Source organism: Motacilla alba, chromosome 1 (genome assembly GCF_015832195.1).
Source record: "Motacilla alba alba isolate MOTALB_02 chromosome 1, Motacilla_alba_V1.0_pri, whole genome shotgun sequence".
NCBI lineage: Eukaryota > Metazoa > Chordata > Aves > Passeriformes > Motacillidae > Motacilla > Motacilla alba.
Genome location: NC_052016.1, coordinates 51,604,101 through 51,626,727, shown reverse-complemented (window position 1 = coordinate 51,626,727; position 22,627 = coordinate 51,604,101). Strand labels below are relative to the sequence as shown.

At 42.7% G+C, this 22,627-nt stretch overlaps 1 protein-coding gene across 2 annotated transcripts in view; it reads left to right on the top strand.

Annotated features, from left to right (window-relative positions):
• The first annotated feature begins 530 nt into the window (after positions 1–530).
• Positions 531–22,627, top strand: part of EXPH5 (exophilin 5) — a 37,574-nt gene continuing 15,477 nt past the window's right edge. The window contains exons 1-4 of one of the 2 annotated variants that reach the window (XM_038148165.1): positions 531–877; positions 17,894–18,051; positions 22,050–22,121; positions 22,224–22,371. In XM_038148165.1, coding sequence (XP_038004093.1) covers positions 759–877; positions 17,894–18,051; positions 22,050–22,121; positions 22,224–22,371 — 497 coding nt within the window. In that variant the 5' untranslated portion in view covers positions 531–758. The remainder of the gene's footprint in view (positions 878–17,893; positions 18,052–22,049; positions 22,122–22,223; positions 22,372–22,627) is intronic. The other variant, XM_038148174.1, reaches the window with a different exon arrangement.

Here is a 22,627-nt window from a genome sequence, read left to right as displayed (position 1 = left end):
ATTATAACTCCCAGATCAAGAACAAAAACAGTTCCCTATTATTTCTTCAGGAAAGCCTTAAAGGAGTAAATAGGAAACACTGTCCCGTTGTTCCCTCGTGGAAAAGCTGCCGCTTTGCATCCACTCCGCACAACTACGGGCATGTCCTCCTGCAGCAGCGGAACGTGGCGTGATCCACGGAGGAGCTGCGGGGGGCCGAGCGGCGCCCGGGCGGAGCGCCGGGGCCGCACTCGGGTGCCGCGGGGAACCGGGCAGAGATGTGGCGGAGCTTGCCCGGCGGGAACGGTGCCGTCAGCGCCATGGGGAAGCCCATGCGGACCTCCCGTGAGGGCGTGTGCTCCTTGGGCAGTGCCACAGCGAACACCGCGCCGAGCGCTCAGCGCATCACCCGACTCAACCGGGGGACACGAGCACGGGGCGAGCGGCCACTCCAACACCAACGCACACTCCGGTTCCGGCTCCGGCTTCGGCCCCGACGGCGGTGCCGCCTCCCCGCTCCTCCCTGCCCTGCCCTGCCCTGCCCTGCCCCGCCCCGCCTGGGCTGCCCTGCGATCGCTGCGGAGGGAGTTGCCCAGCCGGGAACAGGGCGGTTCCGAGCGGTCGCCGCTCCGGCTGTCGCCGTTCAGGGACACGCGTGTCCCGCGGTGCCGGCTTGAGCGGTCCGCCCGGCGTTCGGCCATGCGGGTGCGGCTGCACGCTCCGCGGGGGTCAGCGCTGCCCGCCCGCCTCCGCCCGCCCGCCCGCCGATAAGCCAAGCCATGACCGCAGCGCCCCAGGGGCCAGATCTCAGTTTTCTGAATGAGGAGGAAGCCAGGGCGATTTTCCAGGTGCTGCAGAGGGACGCGGAGCTCCGGCGGGCAGAGAAGGACAGAGTCAGGTACCGGCTTTCAGCACCGTCCCGCCGGTGCCCGTCGCGCCCGTGCGGAGGTGGAGGGCGCGGAACGGGGTTTGCGGAGGGTGCACGGCCCCGGCTGGGCGGCGAGGGGAGACGCTCATCCCGACGGGGAGAGCGGGAAAGGGGGTTGGTGTGACCCCTCGGGAAAGGGTCTGCGCCGGCCAAAACGGCGTGGGGCTGCAACGCTGCGCGGCAGGGAGAGCTGAGCTCCCCGCGGTCCTGCCGGGGTAGCGGGGAGCGCCAGTGGCTCCCGCCAGCGCTGGCTGCCGCCGGAGCCGTCCGGCCGGGCACCTGAAGCATCGGGACGTTTGGGAAATGCGTGTTGTGACAGAGACGGCTCTGAGTCACGGCTGCGGCTCCCCGTGGCACCTCTCCTTCCCCGGGGAGGAGGAGGACGCCGCTTCTGTGCTTCACCGTGCCGCTGGCATGGGGTGTGGGCTAAACACCGGTACCCGGGAGACCACGGCGACGGGGAAGTTGTGCCGGACCTTGCAGGGAAACGTAGCAACTCTGCGGCTTTTGAGTCGATCCTGGCAGCTTTTGCAAACAAAGCCAGGCGCTCACCTGCCTGAAAGGTAGTTCACAAGACTCTTGAAAGTGACTTAATTGAATTCTCTCTGCCTTATCAAGATATAGGACACCTCGACCTTGTTTCTAGCTCGTATTTTGTGCAATCATCAAACCTATTTGTGTTGATAGTGAAAGCAAAGGTCGAGGAATTAATAGAAATTATGCTGGAAAATGAGCTGTTTATTATTAAAGGTTATAATTTCTTCCCTCAGGTATGAATTTTGGCACATTGTTAAGTGAGAGGCAGTGTCCTCTCAGATTTGCAAGTGGGCACTTTCCACAAGTAATGCTTTCATGTAAGATATAGAGGGAATGTTAATGAGTAACATTTGCGTCAAGTGGATTTTTGTACTGTGTATTTTTTATTTCAGTAAAGTGGATTTATGATGAACATGGTTAAATATTATGTGTCAACAATGACTTACATCTAAAACTTGTCTTGGTTTTCTGTGGCATGTGCACCTGGACTAAGTTAAGTTTGGCGATTTCTTTCTTCCATAATTTGGTATTACTTTTCTTTTTCTGATTAATTTCTGTTCCATGTGTCTTATTATTACCCTCCCAAAAAAAGGAGAAATATTTTGCTGGATATAAGGAATTACATAGCTGGAGGGCTGTAAGTTTAAAACTCTAAAGATTTTGGGAGTAAAGCTGAAACAAATGCATTGAAACTTCCAATGCTTTAGAGAGCTTAGTGAAGCAGTAGCCTGCTTTTGAGCTCAAGGCTTTCACCTGCCCCCAAATTTGTATTTGTTTCTTTGTCTGTGCACTTAGGACTGGTCAATAGAAAATGTTATTTACGTGAAAGCTGTCAAAATGAACATGGTATAACAGGATGTTTCTGGTGATGCTTTACTGAGGTATAGTCTGTTTAAATCTCAGCTGAAGAGGCATTCACAAGTTTGAGCAGAAGGTAGGTGAAGTATTTATGACCAAGGTGCCATACTGAAAATCTAGGTTAAACCCTGGATCTGTCAAAGGTATGTGTCCTTGGGCAAGTTTCCTAATCTCCCCTGGACCTAATAAAAGTACTTTCTTCCTCACTCCACTTGTCTACCTGGTCTTATTTAGACTGTAAGCTCTTCAGGCCAAAAGACTCTCATCAGGAGCAGACAGGTTTCAGTCTGTGTGGTGTTGCCTGTGCTACTATAATCAAAATAATAACAGTGATCACCCTGGAGGGCCAAATCTTATATGACCACAGTGAGCTTCAGGGGCTCTAAACAAAATTGCATTTGTTTCCTTTTGTCCCATATGCCTGCCTCCTTGTCATTATTCTTACTATTATTTTGATAATTAACTTCATAGACATTTTTTCAGTATAAAAGTTTTAAAAGAATGCCTGAGAACTGTGGCAGCCCACTCTTGGGATATTTTCAAAGTGTGATTTTGAAGCTATTTTATTGAGGCTGTCAATCAAACAAGGCATATAGGAGACACTGTGGAATGGAAGGAACAATTTCATTAAGACTACTTTTTCTGCACAAAGTTAGTGAAGTGAGTTGCCCTTCAAACAGCTCTTGAGCATGGTTTTGGAAAGAGCTAGTTGGAGCTGGGCAAGGCCAGGGAGCAACTCAATAACAACCAGTGGTCAGTAAGTAACAAATTGGTAAAGTGTTTTCAGTGACCATCTGAAAACTATACAGGAACATGCTATACAGGAATATAGCATGCTCCTGTATAGACCAGTCTAGACTGGACTGACAGAGGGAATGAAGCATTTGCTGGCGGACCAAAGCCAGGTTCTAATGACTGTGCTGATCTTGTCCACACTGTTTGATGTCATACAAGCAAGCACATAGCTGTCTGCCAGTCTCTTAAAGATCAATGAAAAATTGAAATTCATTCCCACATATAAAGTGGAATCTAGAATCCAAAAAGCAGGAAAAAACTACATTTGTTATATTGAAAAATGTTAACACCAGTTTATTTTGAAAGATGAAAAAAGAAATAAAAGATTAATTCCAACATTCTCTGTGGTTTATTGTGACTTCATCAAATGTATTGAGCTTGCAATTATTTCTGGACAAGTACATTTCTTTTCTTGTTGCTTACCTGCACTGGGTAGAACTGGATCTCTCTTCATCCAGTCGGCCCATGCCTTTGTGAAATGAAGTGTATAATGGAGAGATTTTCTGGGGGAAGGTTGCTTTATCAGCCTCTCTCGTCTCCCTTTCTCTTTGTAGACTTTATGCAGAGCAGGAACGTGTGAGTTAGGTTGTCAACCGTGCACATTTGTGTAGCTCTCAGCTCTGCTTGGTGCTTCCCCTCCTGTTGCTCCTGATGCCCCAGCACATTCTCTGGGTATTCTTGGCTCCCTTGGAAGCTTTCAGAGCTCTAAGCCTAGCCTGGGACACCTCTCAGTATAGCTTTGGCTTTTATACAGAAATGAACTGTATGTCTTGTTGGACATTAATTTATTCTTGCTGTGGGCAGGGAGCAGAGCTCTTGCTGTGTCCTGGCCTGCTGGTTCCCAGGACTGCATTTTTTGGCCGGTTCTCTCCTTCCGGTGCCCTCTCGTGGCTCGTCTCAGCAGTACTTTTGAGCAGCCACCACAAACCAGCCGTACCTGCCTCCTTCTCCTTGAAACAAGTTCAGAGAAGCAGCAACAGTCAGCTTTGGTATAACTCATATGGCTGCTTACTGCTATATACACCGAAAATAATTCAGAAACGTATTCATCACGTGTATAATAATTTAATAGAAAAAAAACCATTAGTTTTGAACTTGGGTAACACTTGCCTTCAGATTTCTTTGCTCATCCAATCCAGTTTCATTCATAATACCAATTGAAAGAAAATTTCATTGATCATGCTAGTGCGGAAGAGAGAGGGAATTTAGGGTTTTTAAATCAATATACATGTGTTTTTCCATTATACTATTTGCAGTATTAAGGCAGAAGTCCAACTCAAGTAATGAAATGCTATTTAATAAGCCTAGTTAGTGAAACTGATGATTTTACAGATCAGAACCTCCTTGTGGAAGGAGGTTCCTTGTCACAAATACTTCAGTTACAATTAGATGCCCAGGAGAAGGCAGGGAGGAATACAGCATATTCGCAGTGCAGTATCATGTCCAGATGGCTCTCCAAAAATTTGGTTTCTATAAGAGTGCAATGAATGCTTGCACAGCTATTAATATCACAGATCAACTTTCTGTATGTAATGAAATAGGCCCTAAAATCACAACATAAAAACATTTAAGATACTATTTGACTAATGGTTTCAAGACTTCAGAGTGCACCCAGCTCATCTTCTTAAGCTTTGCTCTGCAGCCGCTGGGGACAGAAGGGGAAAAAAGAACTGACAGCTAAAACTTGCACAAGGAGCTCCAGGTCCCACAGACTAAACAAACCTGAAGGTGCTTCTCCTTTCTGTCCTTTACTGATGAAGCAAATGGGCAGGATGAAGAGGGGCTGACTGCCTTCAATCTCTTTGGGACAGCACTTCAGAGCCTTGCAGGTAACAGAGGAACGGGCAGTCCCTGTAGGAGGTCTCAGCAGCATTTAGGGCATGAAGCTATGGGATACAGAGGTGGAGCTAATGCCTTTTATCTCCAAGGCAGCTCCTCCCTCTGCAGAGTGTAGAGAGGCAGACAGTGCCCAAGCAGGTGTCATTCCAGTCAACTTTGCATCTGTGATGTCTCATAGTGTCTGAACACTGGGTGTTGAGATGCACCTCCACCCCTGGAACTGCATCAAGGCCCAGAGAAAGCAGCTGAGATGAGAAGAACCAGGAGACATGGAGCCAGCTACTTAAAAGAGGCAGCAGGTAGGGAGATGTGGCATGGGAACAGGTAGCTGGTACAGTTGCAGGTTGTCCAAAAAAGTGAACAGTTGGAAGACAGAGAAGAAGAGTTATGGATAAATAGAAAATGCATGTTAAAGGGCACAAAAGCTCTGTATTCTTTAATAATTTTATTTAGGAGACTTGGCTGTTTTATGTAATGCTATTATTACAACTGTATGCAATAGTCTTGTGCTGCTTTTGTTCATTAATCCTTGAGAAAAAGGGAAATACTGTTATCTTCACTTACAAATGAGATATTGAAAATAACTGAGAGACTGAGCCACAGAATAGGGAAATGAACCTACCTCCCCTAACAGCAATTTACTTTCTAGATCATGTTTTGAGAACTAACTATGCATGTATTCTTTAAGGATTTTTTTTTTCTTTTTTTTCAGTAGGAAGAATGGCAAAAATTAATTGCCAGCTCTAGAACATATCTGGCACATCAGCCACTGTCTATGAATAGGAACTGAAAAAAAGAGGAAAGGGAAATGGAGCTTGTGGGAGAGGAGAGCGCTCATTCCATTTGGTTTAATTTGTTTTGCTCTTTTCCAGGTTGGTTTATGCTTTTGGGGGGAGGGGGCGGGGGGGGGGGGGGTTAGTAGCTTTATTTTGCAGAGGACTATGAGAATAGACAGCAGCAAAACAAAGGTTTATTTTAATTTACCCTCAAATTTGAAGATGAAAAGCATATGAAATTAATTGGAAGGTACAGTCAGCACCACTCAGTACTCCACTCTTGCTGACCCATTAACAACATTTGAGTGTTGTGGGAAAGATGAGTCCCCTCCTTAGACAGTTCTAGACAGTCTCTAAATTAAATAATTTGGACATAGTTACTTGTTACAGGCACACAGCTGTTCTTACTGCCTCACGCAGATCATTTACTGAGTTCATTTGTTGTCAGTAATTCTTGCTGTATTCTCCTGACTGCCATTACCTGCCTCTCACAGGTCTGGTAATAGAAGGGCGATACAATCCTGTGTTGGAAATGTATTTTTTCACCTTCTTCTCTTGGGAAGACATTTGTTGCAGAAGTGCAGACATACTCAGTTTTGCAAGTATTTGAGCATATTCGTACTTGGTGCTTCAATTATGTTGTCTTGCTTACAGTTTAATGGGTCTGCCATTGCAGGCTTTATTTTGTCATATTCACAAAAGTAGTCCTCTTTACCTTCTTAGAGACCAAGAATAACTTCTTGGGTGTTAGAGATATAGATTTGGGGCTCAACTCCTCATAATTACAAGGAATTTTTAAAATCAGCTTTAAAGTACATGAGCTGCATGGGTGAGGAGAGCAGGCAGGAGACCAGGACAGCACTACTTGGGAATATTGTTGTTCCAGTGGAGCTCCCTTCCTGAACAAAGCATTAATAAAGAAATTCTTTCATAAGAGATACTCCACCCAGGAATGTTTCAGGGCGCAAGTGTTCTATTGTGTCTTGATGTGGAGGAGATACTATTATTACTTACCACTGATACTGTGCCACCGGTGTGTTTAGTGGTTTGTAAACACTAATGAAAACAGGCCTTTGAAGCCCTGAAGGGCTAATATGCTAAAGAAGTGCCAGTAGAAGCAAAATTGGCAGCAAAGACCGGGATTTAAAAACCTTTACTTGCTTTGGTAAACAAGTGCTATCATAAGAATCCCATTTTGAGACTTCCCTTGTTTGAGTGGGGGTACAGTAGCCAAATGCAATTGGTAAGTTGCATACCAAGTTTTTTCCTCATTGTGTTTTTCAATAGTCCTATCGTGTGGTGGGGTCTAGACTCACAGACTGTGGCTTCACACAGGCTGAGAAGGAGAAGTAAGAGTGGCACTGAAGTAGTAGGAGGCACTGTGTGTGCCATTTTCTCTGTTGGTTTTTACTCTGTCCATCTGGGCTAACTAGACCAAAGTCTGCGATGGAACTCCGGTTTTATACCTACAGAGCAGAGTCTGGACCAGCCTTGCTGCCAGCTCGTGATCTTGTCCTTTCATAGTGAACTAATTTCAGTGTCAGTCCTTTCCTCTAAATATTTGTGCTTTGTGTTTGAGGGCAGGGGGTTTCCTATGGTGTGTGTGGTGGCAGAAGAAAGAACCTTTTGAGGTGTGTAACATTTGAAAGAGCCTGCCTACAGGGCACCGAATGCATTTCTTCTCTTTTCAGGTTACTGGGTCCATGGTGGCTCCCCACAGGGCTGGCAGGGCAGGGCCTGTCCCTGGTGACACAGGCACCGCAGCGATCGCTGTGGTGGCACGGCAGGGCCAGGGCCGGGGCCAGCCTGTGGGGCTGAGTCACGCTCAGGGCTGGGGTCAGGCCTGCTCCCTCACAGCCCCGTGCTCACGGGGCACGGCCGGAATGGTGGTGCAGGGCCACGGTCAAGCCGAGAAGTCATGTCAGGGTCAGACCTGGTGACAGTGACCGCGGTCAGCCATGGCCCTGTGATGGCCCGGCAGGCCAGGGGTGAGGTGGCCGGGTTTGAGGCCGAGTTGGGCGTCAGCCTAGGGGTCAAGGCAGAGGCCGTGCACAGACGGAGCTGGGGATACAGCTGGGGCTGTGAGTGGAGCACGGCCCAGCGGGACAGCCTGCGCTGAAAGGCAGCTCCCCAGGGAAGGAGGGCTCACCCCTGCTGAGGCCTATGGCTGTTGTCTTCACGACACCTTTGGCTAAGGACACCCCGCTCTGCTCTTCCCAAGCTGGTCCAGGGCCCAGGCAGCCAAACCCACGAGAGCTGGAAGGACAGTCTCAGGGCACTTTCATCCGTGCTCATTCAAACACAGGCCTTGTGCCTGGTCTTTCAGACTGCTGAGACTAATGTTTGCATTTTCAAGTGACCAAACAGTGTAAAAATGAAAATCGCATAGATTATTATTGCTATTATTGAGCTCACTTTCTGATGTCGCTAAGGCTGCCAAAAGTAAGATGGTGTTGAAACTGATGAGATTTAAGCAAAGACTTACTGTTAAGTCATAGGCAGACATTTTCCAAGTCCAAGCTTAATGGTAAAAGCAGAATTCATTGAACTCTGCCTATATAGATAAATTGACCAGCCTTCAAGAATAAATAGGTTGGACACAGCAGAGCAAGCAAGCACTAACTATTGACTAGACAGTCAATATGGGGAGTTATTCTGGAATAGCTAATGCAGAACAGTCTATTTTTTTTAGATTTTGCATGCTCTTTGCATGGTGCCTGTATCATGAGAAGAGAGTGATTTTCTCATGCTGACAGCTTCTACACAGCGTCCCAACACCTTCAAGTCCTTGCATGTATTTCAGAAATAATGAATTGCTTATACCAGTAATTCGAAAAAAGTGTTTTGCAGAAACACATCTGATTCATCTGGCTATCTCCCCATGCGTACCAGCACAGCTGTACTCCGGTAGTGTGCTCAGGTGACGTGTGACACATAAGCTTGTCAAAGGCTGCAGCACCTGCTTTCCCTAGTGAAGCCCAAGGCTCTGGAGTTTTGCTGGATTTGGTCCCTGATGTACTTCAAACTCCTGCATCCATCCAGACTCCTGCACCTCCCACAGACGTGCCTCTCAGCCTGCCTAACAGCTGGGGGCAAAGCTACCTGGGCTGTGTGTTAGGACTCCAGCTGATGTTCACTGGTTTCTGTCAGATAGTGTTTTGATGGCATTTGAAAATTGTTGTGACTATCCGTCTCTTTTTCTTCTCTTAAATTTACGTTTTACCAGTGGTTTGTGTATACTGAATTTAATTATCCTTTAAAATATTTTTTTCTATCTGCACCTAGTTTTCAAATTAAGTGTAGTCTGGCCCACTGGAGTTTTGAATTTTGGGCACAGAGACCCCATTTTATTTTCTGTTCCAGAAATTTAACATAGGACTATCTAAACTAAGGCCTGACCTCTGTTTAGTCTTTCCTGTACTTGTTTTAAATTGACAAATTACATATTTCCTTGGAGCTTTCAGTCTGAAAAAATTCATTACTTAAGTACTAATGCAGGAAATTCATTAAAGCGGGTAGGGAAAAATGGGATTTGTTCTGAGGACATGTGCATCTAAAAGTTCACAGGAAACGTATTTCTAATCCTTCTCTGCAGCTAAATTATTATGTTTACACTGTTAACTACAATGAACTGTATTTAAATGTCTGCATTTTAAACTCTTTACTGAAACTATCTTCTTTTTCTCAGTCTTACCTCAGAAATAAATAAATCCATATACTGGTACCATATTAACTGTGAACAAACTCATCAAAACCACAAAAGCCAAGAGTAAATGATGAAAAGTACAGTATGTTTACACTTTATAGCACATAAATTACATTGAATATACTTTGTTGTTGGAATAATCAAGGAACTGTAACACTTCTACTGGCCATATCTTTGGATTTTTAGATCAGTAGAGGTCCGAGTGCAGACAGGAAAAGCTTTTCCTGCAGTCAGGAAAAGCTGCAGCACTGTGTCTGGGGTGCTCTGCAGTCTCTTTCTCCATTAGAGACTTGTGTGTTGTTAAATACATATTTATATGTGTATATTTGTGTGTTCTTTAATATATGCAAAATTATACACATGTAAATGTAATATTTTAAAGTATTATTATACTATAAAATTTCCATTTCCAGTGGAAGAGTTGTGATAAATTATGAGAGTCTAAGGTACTATAGCAGAGGATCTCTGTGTAAGTATATATTACATACATGTACATAAGCATTACATTTCCAAATGAAAAACACCCACTGTTTCAACTTTTAAAGCTTTCATTAATTCTTATGACCTATTTCCTTAGTTTAAAGCAATGTAAATGAGGCTTTTGTAGTGTTAACAGTAACATATAAACTGTGTGCAGGTACACTGACCTGTCTTGCTTCTGTTGTCCAGAACTGTAAACTCTGCTCAGTGTGGGGCTCTGCACAATTATCTGAGATTGCAAAGGTGTATTTTGAGAGCCCTAGGCTTCAGGCTTAGCTCTATACAAGCAAATGTCTAAGCCTGGTTGGAGCCTCTCAGTTTCAGAACTCTATCCAGACCCATGGGCCATCATAACAAACCTGCTTGTAGAGATGAGGATTTGCTCTTAATTTGAAACCAATTCCCCTCCTACAGAATTCTCCCCTAGCCTGTGTTTTGTTTCTTGTTTGGGGTTTGTTTTGTTTTTTTTTTTCCTTATATTATTTGTTAGGAAAGGGTTTTAATAACGAAAGTCAAACAATAAAACGAGGAATATTGTCTGCATTTTATGTCTTTGTAAGGCATAAAACAATACATGACTGAGCTGTAAATTACTTGCAATAGACGACTGTCTCTTTGCATGCTATCAATATTTATAAAAGCTCATTGTAATCAACTAGCAGCTCTACCCTGGCAGAGTAAATATGTCTCTGTTAATCATTAGCTTCAGATTTATTGAGAGACCTGATCCTCAGCCTTTCAACCCATCGTGTGGTACGCATGGTATACATCTTTGATTTCCATGTAAGATTTCTGGGACAGAAAGTCAGAAGCTCACAACTTATTCTTGGCATGCAGTGGTTTTCGACTGAGGCTACATCTGTGACTGCAAATGAATCAGAATTTTTGCATGGAGAATTATATCCATTGCCTCTATTAGCATGTATTAATATTAATAGAAATTCCTATTAATGAAGTAATCTCATTAGAGACATTAATTACTACCATTCAGAAGCTATGTGACACACTTTAAAAATGATAAAGTGGCTCTTCTTTCCGTTGCATCATGGGTTTGTTTTGTTATTACCATACAATATTAGTAGGTAGCTTGCAATGTAACACCCTTTTTTCTAGACTGTCATTTGCAGCCTACAGAGACATTGTAACTAATTGATAAAACATTCACAGAATAGAGCTTTCGCCTGAACAGCAGAGAGTCAGGCCAAGCTGGAGAGTCACCAACAGCTGTGACATTCCTAGCGGTATTCCACCTCATTCACTCTTAGTGACCAGCTGCCCAAAGGACTAAAAGCTTTCATTTTCTAAGTATGTATAACTGCTAAAAGATCTGTACTTACAGACTTTTCTGTTTGTTCCAGCAGGGCTGAAATGATGTTTTCACTGTAAACCTGGGGTAGCTGCTAAAGAAATAGTTTCATGTTAAAAGTAATGTCTTGAGGCATTGTTACACCTTGAGATGCATGATTAATCACCCTCAGCTCCCATGATCTCAGTTCTCAATGCTCTGTTTTGAAAGCTTAACTTTTTGAAGGCAGTCATTGAGCTTCTCATTTCAGAGCTTTAACTGAGAGCTTCTGACTTCTGAGCTGCCAGAACAGAGAGGAGTTATGTAGTCAGCATGAGAATTAACCTTTTTTCTTGCCCTTACAACATTTCCTAGTTTTCCATTTCAAAGAAAGTGTCATTCTATGCTCTTGCTCAGGAAAGCAGACAAAAGCTTCAAGGGGAAAGGAGTGTTGGACTTGATGAAGGAAAACAGCAGCTAGTGCAAGTCAGTATATTAATTTCACGTAGTTTAATATGAGAAGTTAATGTTTTGTAGAAAACAGGTAATTTGTGGTCACTGTACAGAGGGTGCTGAAATTAAAGAATTGTAGACACAAAAGTCATTGTGATTTATAGAGTGGAAGTATTCAATGTCTGCTGGGAGTCCAATGTTTCGTGTATGCTCATAGTCTCACTGTCTTTGTGGATTGTGTGTAATGAATGCACACAATGCCACTGGATTAGGCTATCTCAAAGCAGGTGATCAGCTTTAATTTAAATTAATAAATTTGTTGAATAGAGATAGTGTAATAATGTCAGATTTTGTGATTTATTCTACTTTTTCATTAAGAAGAGGAGAGGTGGAAATGGAAGGGTTTTTCCCATGAGCAGACAAGGTAGAACTTTAGTAAGGGCAGAAAAGATATTCTACCTTTAACTCACATATTCCCTGACTGTATCCCTGACACACACAGCAGACCTTAATGTATGAATCTGATACCTGTTCTCAAAAAAGTGTTCTAAGGACAAAATTATATTTCTGTTTGCAGGTATCTGTTTATGTAGCCCTACTTGCTGTTTAAAGGATATTTCTGACTGCATATCAAATTCATGTGCAGAAGTTGCCTCTTTGTGTTTCAAGTACTTCTGCCTATTAAATGTACAGTCTGGGAGGAAAAACTAGAGAAGATTAATTGCTTTTCACTTCCTTCTGCCTTCTGTCTCTTGGTTTTGCACATTATTCAATCTAAAAATTTAGGGATAATTATGAGTTGGCAATGTCATGCAACCATTAAAGTGGAATTGAAAACATATGCCATGCAGTTCAGTGCTGGGCACCTCTGGCCTTCAAGTGAATATTTCTTGGCACTTCTAGTTGCTCCTTTCCACGCAGGGGTGTCACCACTAGGGGACTCTCCCTCCCGCAGCCTGACCTGGTGCCTGTTCAGGAGGGTTGAAGTCCTTCCATTACATTTATTGGTGTTCGCATCCTGATCAGTCATAGACACTGAACCCACACACTCTTTATTCTCCATTGTTGTGCCACATCCTCTGTGCCCATGCACATCTTTAGTTCTGTTGGTCAAATACCCAGATAAATACATCTGAGGCCAACTTAGTGGGTTAATGAGCATTATAAAATGAATACATCATGACAAAAATGACAGAAGGATGGAAGGGATGAACATTTAGAAAACTATTATTTCAGGGGAAGAGAAAATTCAATTTGAGCAGCAACAACCTAGCGTTAGATTCAAGCATTATTGATTGGCAACACATTTTGTTTATCAAAATAGAGGAGACCTTGACTTTTCAGAGAATTGCTGCAGAAATGCCTAATTTTACATATATCAAATAAAAAATAAGTGAATTTCCAGTTAGATCTTTTTTACATTGTCTTGTAGTATGTACAACCAAAACATGGGAGTCTTTTTTCCTCTGTGATTCATCTCCTTGTGCATGTCTTACATGTAATTATGAGGCTGACTTGGTTCATTTTTATTAGCCAAACAGACAACAGTAAGAAAGGAAAATAAACAAAACATGCTTTAACGTGAGTAAAAGAATACCAGCTACTAAGAATAAAAACTGCCTTAGAAAACAGACCTGTTGTGTGTCTGACATGCTAGGAAAGAGTGTGTTGACTCATTGTTTTTCTTCCTGGTAGGATTAACCTGCCACAGGAGCTTCTATGGTACCTTGGAAACCAAAATGTTGTTGTTGCTATTATACGTTTCTAGGAAATTACAGATAATAATTTTTTTCAAATTGTTTCAGCTGTGGTAGCCCTTGCCTTTGTCAGTAATACTTTTCCCTTTTTTTTTTCTAAATAAGATGACAACTTGGAAGTATGTCTTTAAATTGTTTTCATAAAATTAAAAGGAACTTTAAGTAAGAAAATATACTTGCATATGCATTTGTCCTGGTTTGGGACAAATTTGGAAGGGAACTTCCAAAGGGATGTTCCCTAAAGGGCAAAATTCAGCGGCTCTTCCCCCAGCCTATTCGGGTGATAAACCGCCTTCCAGAAAAGTAGAGAAGTCTGTTTATTTAACAAGCAAAGTATTCACAAACATGACAAAATGAAAAATATTAAACAATGGAACCTCTCGTTGTTCTGAAGAGATGGCACATTCAGAGAGAGTCCTTTGCAGTTCAGAGTCCTTTTCGTGGGTGTGCCCTCGGCTTTCTCTCAGTCTCTCCGGGGCTCGGGTCCGGCGTCCCAGCCTCAGTGCAGCTTGGGGGACCCCTGGATCATAGTCCTGGTGTTCCCGGACCGAAATATGGCTGAACAGTTCCAAAAAAACCCTTCTGGCTTCTGCTAACAAGAGGAAAAATCAGCAAAAACAGCGGGAGAAAACTCCTCGTCTGTCTGCAGAGCGGAGAACTCCGAGAGCACTGCTTACCTCTGTGCTTTGAGCACAGCTGCAAAAAAAATTCCACAGCTTTTCCTTCTTCCCCTCTTTGCTCTCAGATCTAGTTTTAAAGGTGCAGAACTTATTTCTGGGGTAAACAGACGAGTGGGGGTACAATCCAGCATCATAAAGTTGCCCCAGGACAGTGTTTTAGAGCTACTTGTGGCTGTGACAACAGAGTTTTCTAGAAAAATAGCTGGTCATAGAAGTGATGGAGTTGTACAGTTCACCAGCGCAACATAATGTACAAAGTGGTGGGAATGGGGTAAGTTTAAGTTAAAAAAAATAAATAAATTAGGAAACAACAGGTTCTTCAGGCATTGATTTTTAATTGATCTCTAGCTTTTTCTTCCTGACAAAGAAAGGAATATGAAAAGAGTAAAGATAAAAGCTTGGTTTAGGTTACTGCAAGTTATCTGCCCTGCTGTATTTTTTATCTAATGCTTTCAACACTATTTTTTTTCTGCAATCCTTTCAGTCTTGTATTTTCAGACACTGAGAGCTTTGATCCAGTGAGTGAATTTGATCTGTTTATTCTTCACCTGGTGCAATTCTTCATTCTTTGTAGTTGCTGCTTATCTGTTCCCTTATGAGGTGTGTGGTAAGAGTCCTTTAGGGCCAAATCCTGCTCTGCTAAATTCAATAGGAATAATAATTTCTGCTTTAGCAAAAATGGGATTGAATCCTCTGTCCTCTGCAAACAAGTGCTGTCCCCAAATGTCCTATTTGGCAACCCAGTTTCTACTACATTGAACACGTGTTCTTCTTTATAGTCAGAGTGAAGATGGTAAGGAAAATGCCTTTCCTCTTACAGTAGCAATTAAAGCTCCTTATTATCCTAACAGGAAGTGGCAGGGGAGGCTGCACATCTATTGACAGTATTTATGGTAACCCACATGAAAGTCTGGAGCATACAAACATTTAGGGTAACTTTTCCCTGGAGATGTCTGTAAGAAATACTGGAACATCCTTGTGCCAATAAGGAAGAGATGTTTTTAAAAACAGTGCAAAGAAGTTGCTCCTGAGTGATTCATTGGTTTAGACGCTGTGTAGAATAATAGATGGGAAAAGATAATGAGCCTGTGAGGTCATTTAGGGTTGCTGCCTGCACTGGTTTGTGGAGCAGTCTCCTGTAAGTAATCCTGGGAATGGATTTGCCTTCAATCCCACAATAGTTTATAGATACTTTTCCCAGTCGCAATGATGTTGTCTCCTCTCAAAAGGTAGTGGCTCCAAGTGTACAAAATAGCTGTAGGCAAATGAGGAGTAAGGATGGATGGAGCAGACCAGGAAGCAGGATTAGTACATTTGTTTTAGAGGGCAATAGGTGTTTTGACACTCCTAAGGTGCAGTGTCTCAACACATAACGTGTAATCCAAGTAACAATAGTGCTGCCTCAGAGGCAGGTTCATTGCAATACTGAGTGCAGATACCATCTCCTGCTGTAATTGTTTCTCGAGATGGGCTTTCCTTCTGGCTCACAACCGGTGTTCATTAGTGTCATGAGGGGGCACATAAACTTGACAGAGCAGGAATGCAGGGAAATGATGTGGTTTGGCTGGGAGTCATCGCGAAGGAGGCGTACTGAATAGTCGTGCAATACTGCAACTACGTATCGTGTATCATACTCATTACCTATTATTCATTATGCAACTACATATATAGGGTTCCATATATGGGCCTGAGTGTGTGTATAAATATAAATATGCAGAGGCAGTTTAAAGGATTTATTTGATGAGTTGGGCATGACAGCACAATTCAAAAGCAGCATATACCCAGATAACGAACTACATATAATGGCAAGCATGTACCAGTACAGATTTTACAGTGTTTAAGCAGTGAAGTCAGTGTTTGTGCAAGACTTCTAACTCTGCTTCTCAGTGCAAGGCGCGTTCGTGCAGTGCCTGGTATGGTCGCTGTTAGAGCGATTGTGGGGTTTTTATATTTCCCTTTGCTCTGGAATGCGTAAATGTGCGGCAAGCAGCTGTTTGTCTGTCCGTGCCGTCGCTTCCCGGCCGCGGGCGCTCGGGTGCCGGCGCTGCCGCGGGGCAGGGCGCTGGGCGGTGCTGCCGGCGGCCGCCGCCGGGGGGCGCCAGGGCCCCGCTCGCCGCTGCCCCGGGAACGGCGGTCCCAGCGCCTCTTCCCGCGGGAGCAGCGATTCGGCCCGATGGCTTCTGAAAGCCCGCGGGGAGGCATCGGAACAGATGCTCTCCACTTTTGGAACTTCAGAACTGCCCAGGGTTTTTTTCCCGAGCAGTCGCTGTGGCTGCAGCCACTCCCCAAGCAGCTCATGCCCTCCTCACTGTGCTTTTACTCCTTCCAGTATCTTGGATCCCCTTTGGTAAGGCCACAGGAGTGAGGTCATGGAGTTGGCTCTTGGGAGCACATTGTTCATCCCCTCCTGTTTCACATCAGTGCTAGGCTGCGTTCCAGGCTGCACAATGCATTTACGGTGTTTAGTCACTCCCATGGTGCGGTAATATCTGTGATGAGTAACATTTTTGCCTTTGTAATAAGTTTATTTGGAATGGCTAGTACTCGTACATGTGGCTGTGTAATCTTCTTCAAGAGAAATACTCATTTCCCAAAAATGTCTCCCTCCAGCCTTCCTGTCCATCAGACGCCGCCAGATGCATGGTAGGGGCTAGTATGGACAATTAATTCTATAAATTCCAGATCAAAATATATCCACTTCCAGACTAGATGTTTAATTTTAAGTTTGTTCTGTGAAGTGGTATTGTCTCAGGTGAGTTTTTACTTAAAGTGATAACTGAACCAACTTATGTTCTCTGAGAGCATCTGTATTCCTGGACACAGATTTTTACCACTGATTAAGGAGGCAGATTTACATGAAAGCCTTGCTCAAACATTGGTATTATATCTCCAGGCTGTGCACGACGACTTGTTTTGTTTCCATCAGAATCAGTTGGGGGTGTGGATTTGCTGTATTTGCATCTATACTTTCGACACTAGTGTAATGTAATTTGAAAACAAGTAACTTTGCATGTCCCTTGCACTACTCCCACTCCTTTGTAATTGTACGTTGTTCTTTTCTGTCCAGCTAACAATTCATTCCTATGACCTCTTGGTCTAAAATCTGAACTTGCTACTAAATATCTTCTTGCAGCCATATGTGCGTAGCTTGCTCAGGCTGCAGAACATTCATATTCATTATTAGTTGCCTCCATCCATATTGAACACAAGCAGAATCACTATGCATCAAGGAAAGAGGAAAATGTGATAAACTTGTTGAACATGTTTCATGAATATCTATTAGCTGAATTCTCAATTTACTGTTCTCCTTTGCATGGAAAATATGTAGTGGACCTCATTGTCAGTGTGTCAGTGATCTACTCCTGGAAAATAAAAATAATCTTGTTATTACTTCTATTTAAATGAGTGAATAAATATCTCAAAATTTGCTTTATTTAGAGTGTTATTTATTCTAATTTGATTATTGGATCAACTTAATCTTACTTTCAATTCATTTTAGAATGCATATGGATTACCTTATTCTTGCATATGGATTACCTTATTCTTGCAAGGAAAAAAAGATGCACTTCCTCAAGGAAGAGAATAATGCAAGCATATGTATGAGTCATCCACTCAACCTGGTCCCATAATCTCATTTGTTAAACAGTAGAATGTTGCTGTCACTAAAATTTTTATGTGATTGCTGTGAATGTATCATGTCTCACTGCCTTTGTAAAAGTTATTATATGTAGAGATATACTGTAAATAATGAAAAACAGGGAGCGTTCCTACTGATGGCCCTGTAATATCTAAAATGGCTTAATTTTTTTTTCCTTTTTAGCAAACTTCTGAAGAGAAAGAAGTCTGAAAAAGGGCTGCAGGGAGTGACTGGAGAATGGTTTGAAGAAATAAAAAGAAGAAAATTTCAGAATTACATTGATGTCAATAGAATGTTAAAACCACCATTAGAGCATCAGCTAAGGAAGAGCAAAAACACCAGTGAGTTGCATTTGTCCATTTGCTCATCTATAAAATAGTGATCACCAAACCAATGTCTTATGGCATATCAAAGTGTAATAGTTAAGGAGTGTCTGAAATTGCACTGAGCTTCTTTCATATCATAGTTTTACTAAAGATGTATTTTCCAAATGGGTATGTTTCTTTGAGCAGGTTCTGTTAAAAGCAGAGCTGGGATTCACAACAGAAAATCCCTGATATTTTTATGCTATAGTTAGAATCATGGTATGATCCAGGTTGGCAGGACATCAGAGGATCTTCAGGTCCAGTTTTTCAAAGGAAAGGGGACCTGGATGAGATTACTTGGCACCATTTGCACTAATATCTTATAAACCTCTAGAGATGGGGACTCTGCCATGTCCCTGAGGAGGCTGTTCCAGTGATTGTTTTCACTGTAAAAATTGTCTTTATTAATCAAAATGAAATTGCTATAATTATAGTAAATACAGTGGTAGTTTCCCAATCAAAACAGTGATGTCTGCATTGCACAAAAAAGTTGTGGTTTAACCCCAGCTGTCAGCAAAGCACTAAACAGCACTCACTTGCTCCCCCACCATGGGAGGGGGTGAGAATTGGAGGGCTAAAAGTGAATTGAGGTAACAACAGTTGATAGGTAAAGCAAAAACCACGCACACAAGCGAAGTAAAGCAAGGCCTTCATTCACCACTCCCCATGGTCAGGCAGCTGTTCAGCATCTCCAGGGCTCCATCACATGTAACGGTGACTTGAGGAGACAAATGCCATCACTGTGAATGTCCCCCCTTCCCTCTTCTTCCCCTAGATTTTATATGCTGAGTATGATGCTGTATAGTATGGGATATCCATCCATAGGTATGCTGGCCCCGGCTGTGTCCCCTCCTGCCTCCTTGTACACCCCCAATCCACTCATTGATGGGATGGGCTGAGAAGCAGAAAAGCCTTGGCTCTGTGTAATCCCTGCTCAGCAGTAAGGAAAACATCCGTGAATTACCAACACTGTTCTCAGCACAAATCCAGAACATAGCCCCATATTAGCTACTATGGAAATAATTATCACAGCCAAACCCAGCACATTCTTTACTCCTTATTCCATGCCATTTACATCACACTCAGGTCCCACACTCTTCAGTATATCCCCATTAACCACCCCACTGCCTTCACCTTGCCTCTGCTCCAGCTTAGACTTACCCATATACTGCAGTGTCTCAGGGGATACCTGCTCCAAGTAGAGTCACAGTCTCTCCAGGGATATACTTGCTGCAGCATGGCATTATCCACAGCTTCAGTCCATCTGAGGTGCACCTTTTCCAGCATGGCCTCCTCCATGGGCCACAATGCCTTCAGAAATGTACCTAGTCCAACATGGCTTTACCTGTGGTGCAGTCTCTGTGGGGGAGTCATGGTCTTATCCATGGCCACACACTTTGAGGTTCTCCAGCATGACCACATGCACAGCCACAGATTCTTCGAGGTGTATACCTTCTACGGACTTATTCTTGGTCACATTTCCTTCAGAGGTACACCATAACCATGGCACATAACCATTGCACCAAGGAGCATTAGGCTCTAATTTACAGCCTGGCAAGCAAGGCCCATGGCAAGCACTGGAGCCTGTCAGTTAATAGCTAAACAGCAAGAACAGTGATAAATTCAGTCTAGCACATTCCACTGAGATCTGTTGTTATCTCAAACACTTCGAGCCTTACACTGGGTATCCTAAAGAACTCTTGTGGTTTAACCCCAGTCATCAACGAAGCCATCCAGTGGCTCATTCACTTGACCCCCATCAGGATGGGCAAGAGGCTAAAAGTGAGAGAATTCACGAGTTGAGATAAAGACAGTTTCATAGATAAAGGATAAACTTTGCACATGAGGAAGCAAACCAAAGAATTAAGTCACCACTTCCTGAGGGCAAGCAGGTGTTCAGCTGTCCCCAGGAAAGCTGGGCTCCATCATACACAATGGTTGCTTGGGAACACAAACACTATCACTCTGAGCATCCTCCCTTCCTTCTTTTCCCCCCAGCTTTCCACGCTGAGCACAGTGCTGTATGGTCTGGAATGTCCCTTGGGTCAGCTGGGGTCAGCTGTCCCAGCTGTGTCCCCTCCCAGCTCCTTGTGCACACTGAGCCTACTTGCTTGTAGGGTGGGGTGAGAGGCAGGAAAGGCCTTCACTGTGTAAGTGCTGCTCAGCAGTGACTAAAACATCCCTGTGTTACTGACACTGCTTCCAGCAAAAATCCAGAACATAGCCCATGCAAGCAGCTATGGAAAAAATTAACTATACCAGCCAAAACCAGCACCAAAAAAAAAAAAAAATGGTTTTGCCTAGTTTTCTTAAAAAACTAAAAGCACCTAAATGACATTTGGAATAAGTAGATGAGTTTGGGTGAGAAAGGTTTGACTATACCAGTGGAAAACTTTTTCTGGTAACACTGGGCTAAAGGCATGCTAGTGCTTATTGTCAGGGTGAGTGTCAAAGCCTGAAAAGTTGGCCTGACCAGGAAGCAATTTCTTGAGATCTCATTTCACTGGTTCTGATGCCCATCCAAAATGAACGTGCACAAGAAACATGGTCTCTATAAAAAGCATGGTATTCTGTACTGTCTTTCATCTTCTATCCAGATAGTTCTCATGCATAATATATGCTTTTATTCCAATCACACTTCTGCATGTTTTTCATTGACCTCCTCCTATTTGTGCTTCATAGCAACTGGAAGAGTCATGTATTTCAAAAGGAATGTGAAACCTTAAACATTTTCTTCATACTACAGAACTGCACAGAACAGATCTCAGTCTTTCCTGACCTTTTATCCCCAACATCGCCTCTAGTCCTCAGCTCCCTACAATTTTTCTCTTTCAGAGATGGTCTAATTGACTAAACTCTGTGTAATTGTTCTCTGGTATTTAATTCTGAAAGCACCTGTTTCTATTTCAGATCTGAAGAAAGGCTTGTGTACCTCAGAGGCTTGTCTGATATTTCCAACTGTATAAGTTGACTAAATAAAAGATATTACTTCTACCTGCAAGCCTTGCTGTGTCTACATCCCTAGACCATCCTGGCTATGGCAGTGCTATTAGGACTCTCTTGATGTCACCTGCATTGTCAAGTCAATGCCACCAAGAGATTAGGCTCTGAAAGGGGTAAAGAATGAGGCATTTTGAAGTACACAGAGATTGTCACTGAAGGGAAAGCCATGTATTACACACAAGATTTAAATCACATTACATGAATTATTCACTTCATTTTGGACAATGTCCAAAATGCTGCCCCTTGCTATTGTTATAAATGATACTTTGCCCTAATTTCTGGGTTTGCTTTCTCTTACACTCATTGGATAAGCCATTTTCAGGTTGTTGTATTGTTTCAGGCATGTGTTGCTTTAAATGGAAAAAGAAATATAATGCCTTATTCCCGAGTGACATCTTGTTTCCTTATATCCTCCAGTTTGCTGTGGTGTGGTGCAGATCCTGCCATTTCTTATCCTTTTCTATATGTGATACTCATCATCATCTTCCCACCAAATGCCAGCTGCTTTTACAGGCAGAGTTTATGTTCTATTTGAAGAAAATAAGTCATAACCTTCCCAAAAAATCATTCATGATAACTTGCATTGAAAATTCAGATGTGATATGCAGTTTATAGCAGGAAAAAAAGTACTCCAGTGGCCACAGGAATCCCATTGTAAGGAAATCTATGATACAGAGGACATGTTAGTCTGAGTTAGTGTTATGTAGTTACATTACAGTCAGCTAGGTCACTGTATATTCTGGGTTGTCTTATTTATATTTCTTACAAACGTAAAAAGAAAGGGAGTAATGATTGTGGGTGCCTCAATTTTCAAATGTTTAATTTGTCTGTATTTTAAAACAGGTCTGATTTTCAAGTAATTGAGTTCTGATTACTTTGTGAAAATCAGCCTCATGTGTCTCACATGCATCACTCAAAACAAATAATACATTTTGCAACTTTAGACATGTTTATCTTTCTCTGTCTTCTAGTTAGTCATTATAAACCAGTATGTCGCATAGTCTGTCCAAAAATGTCAAAACTGGATTTACCTGACATAAAAGGTAAGCAAAAGAATTTTTTTATGAAGACATAACATTTTTGTATATTTTAATACTGTATTTATTAAGAACTCAAAATAAACCTACTTTTTATCACATTTTTAGATCATAAAGAAATAAAAATGTCATCCTCAAACACAAATCCTCAAGCACAAAAGAACACTTCAGCTTCCTTTCTGGGGTTCAGATCACCTTTTGCTTGGCTTTCCTCCTTTAGAAGATCAAGGAAAACCCAGACTCAGAAGCAACCACGGTGAGCTATAATGAGAACATACATTATTTCCAGTTTTAAAAAAGTATATGAATTGTTCTGTGGTTTAGAACAGAGTTCTAAAGTTTTAGAAAATTTTGTTAAATTTTTTTTCAGTCTCTTGCTTTTTACCTCATGGGGAAGATTGTGATTTGATTTGGTCCTGTAATGAGAGATTATCTGTATTGTGTCAGAAGAAAGAGGACTAATCACAAGTAGTAGGTAGAGTCTCTTGGCTAAACCTATTTTGCTCAGGTTT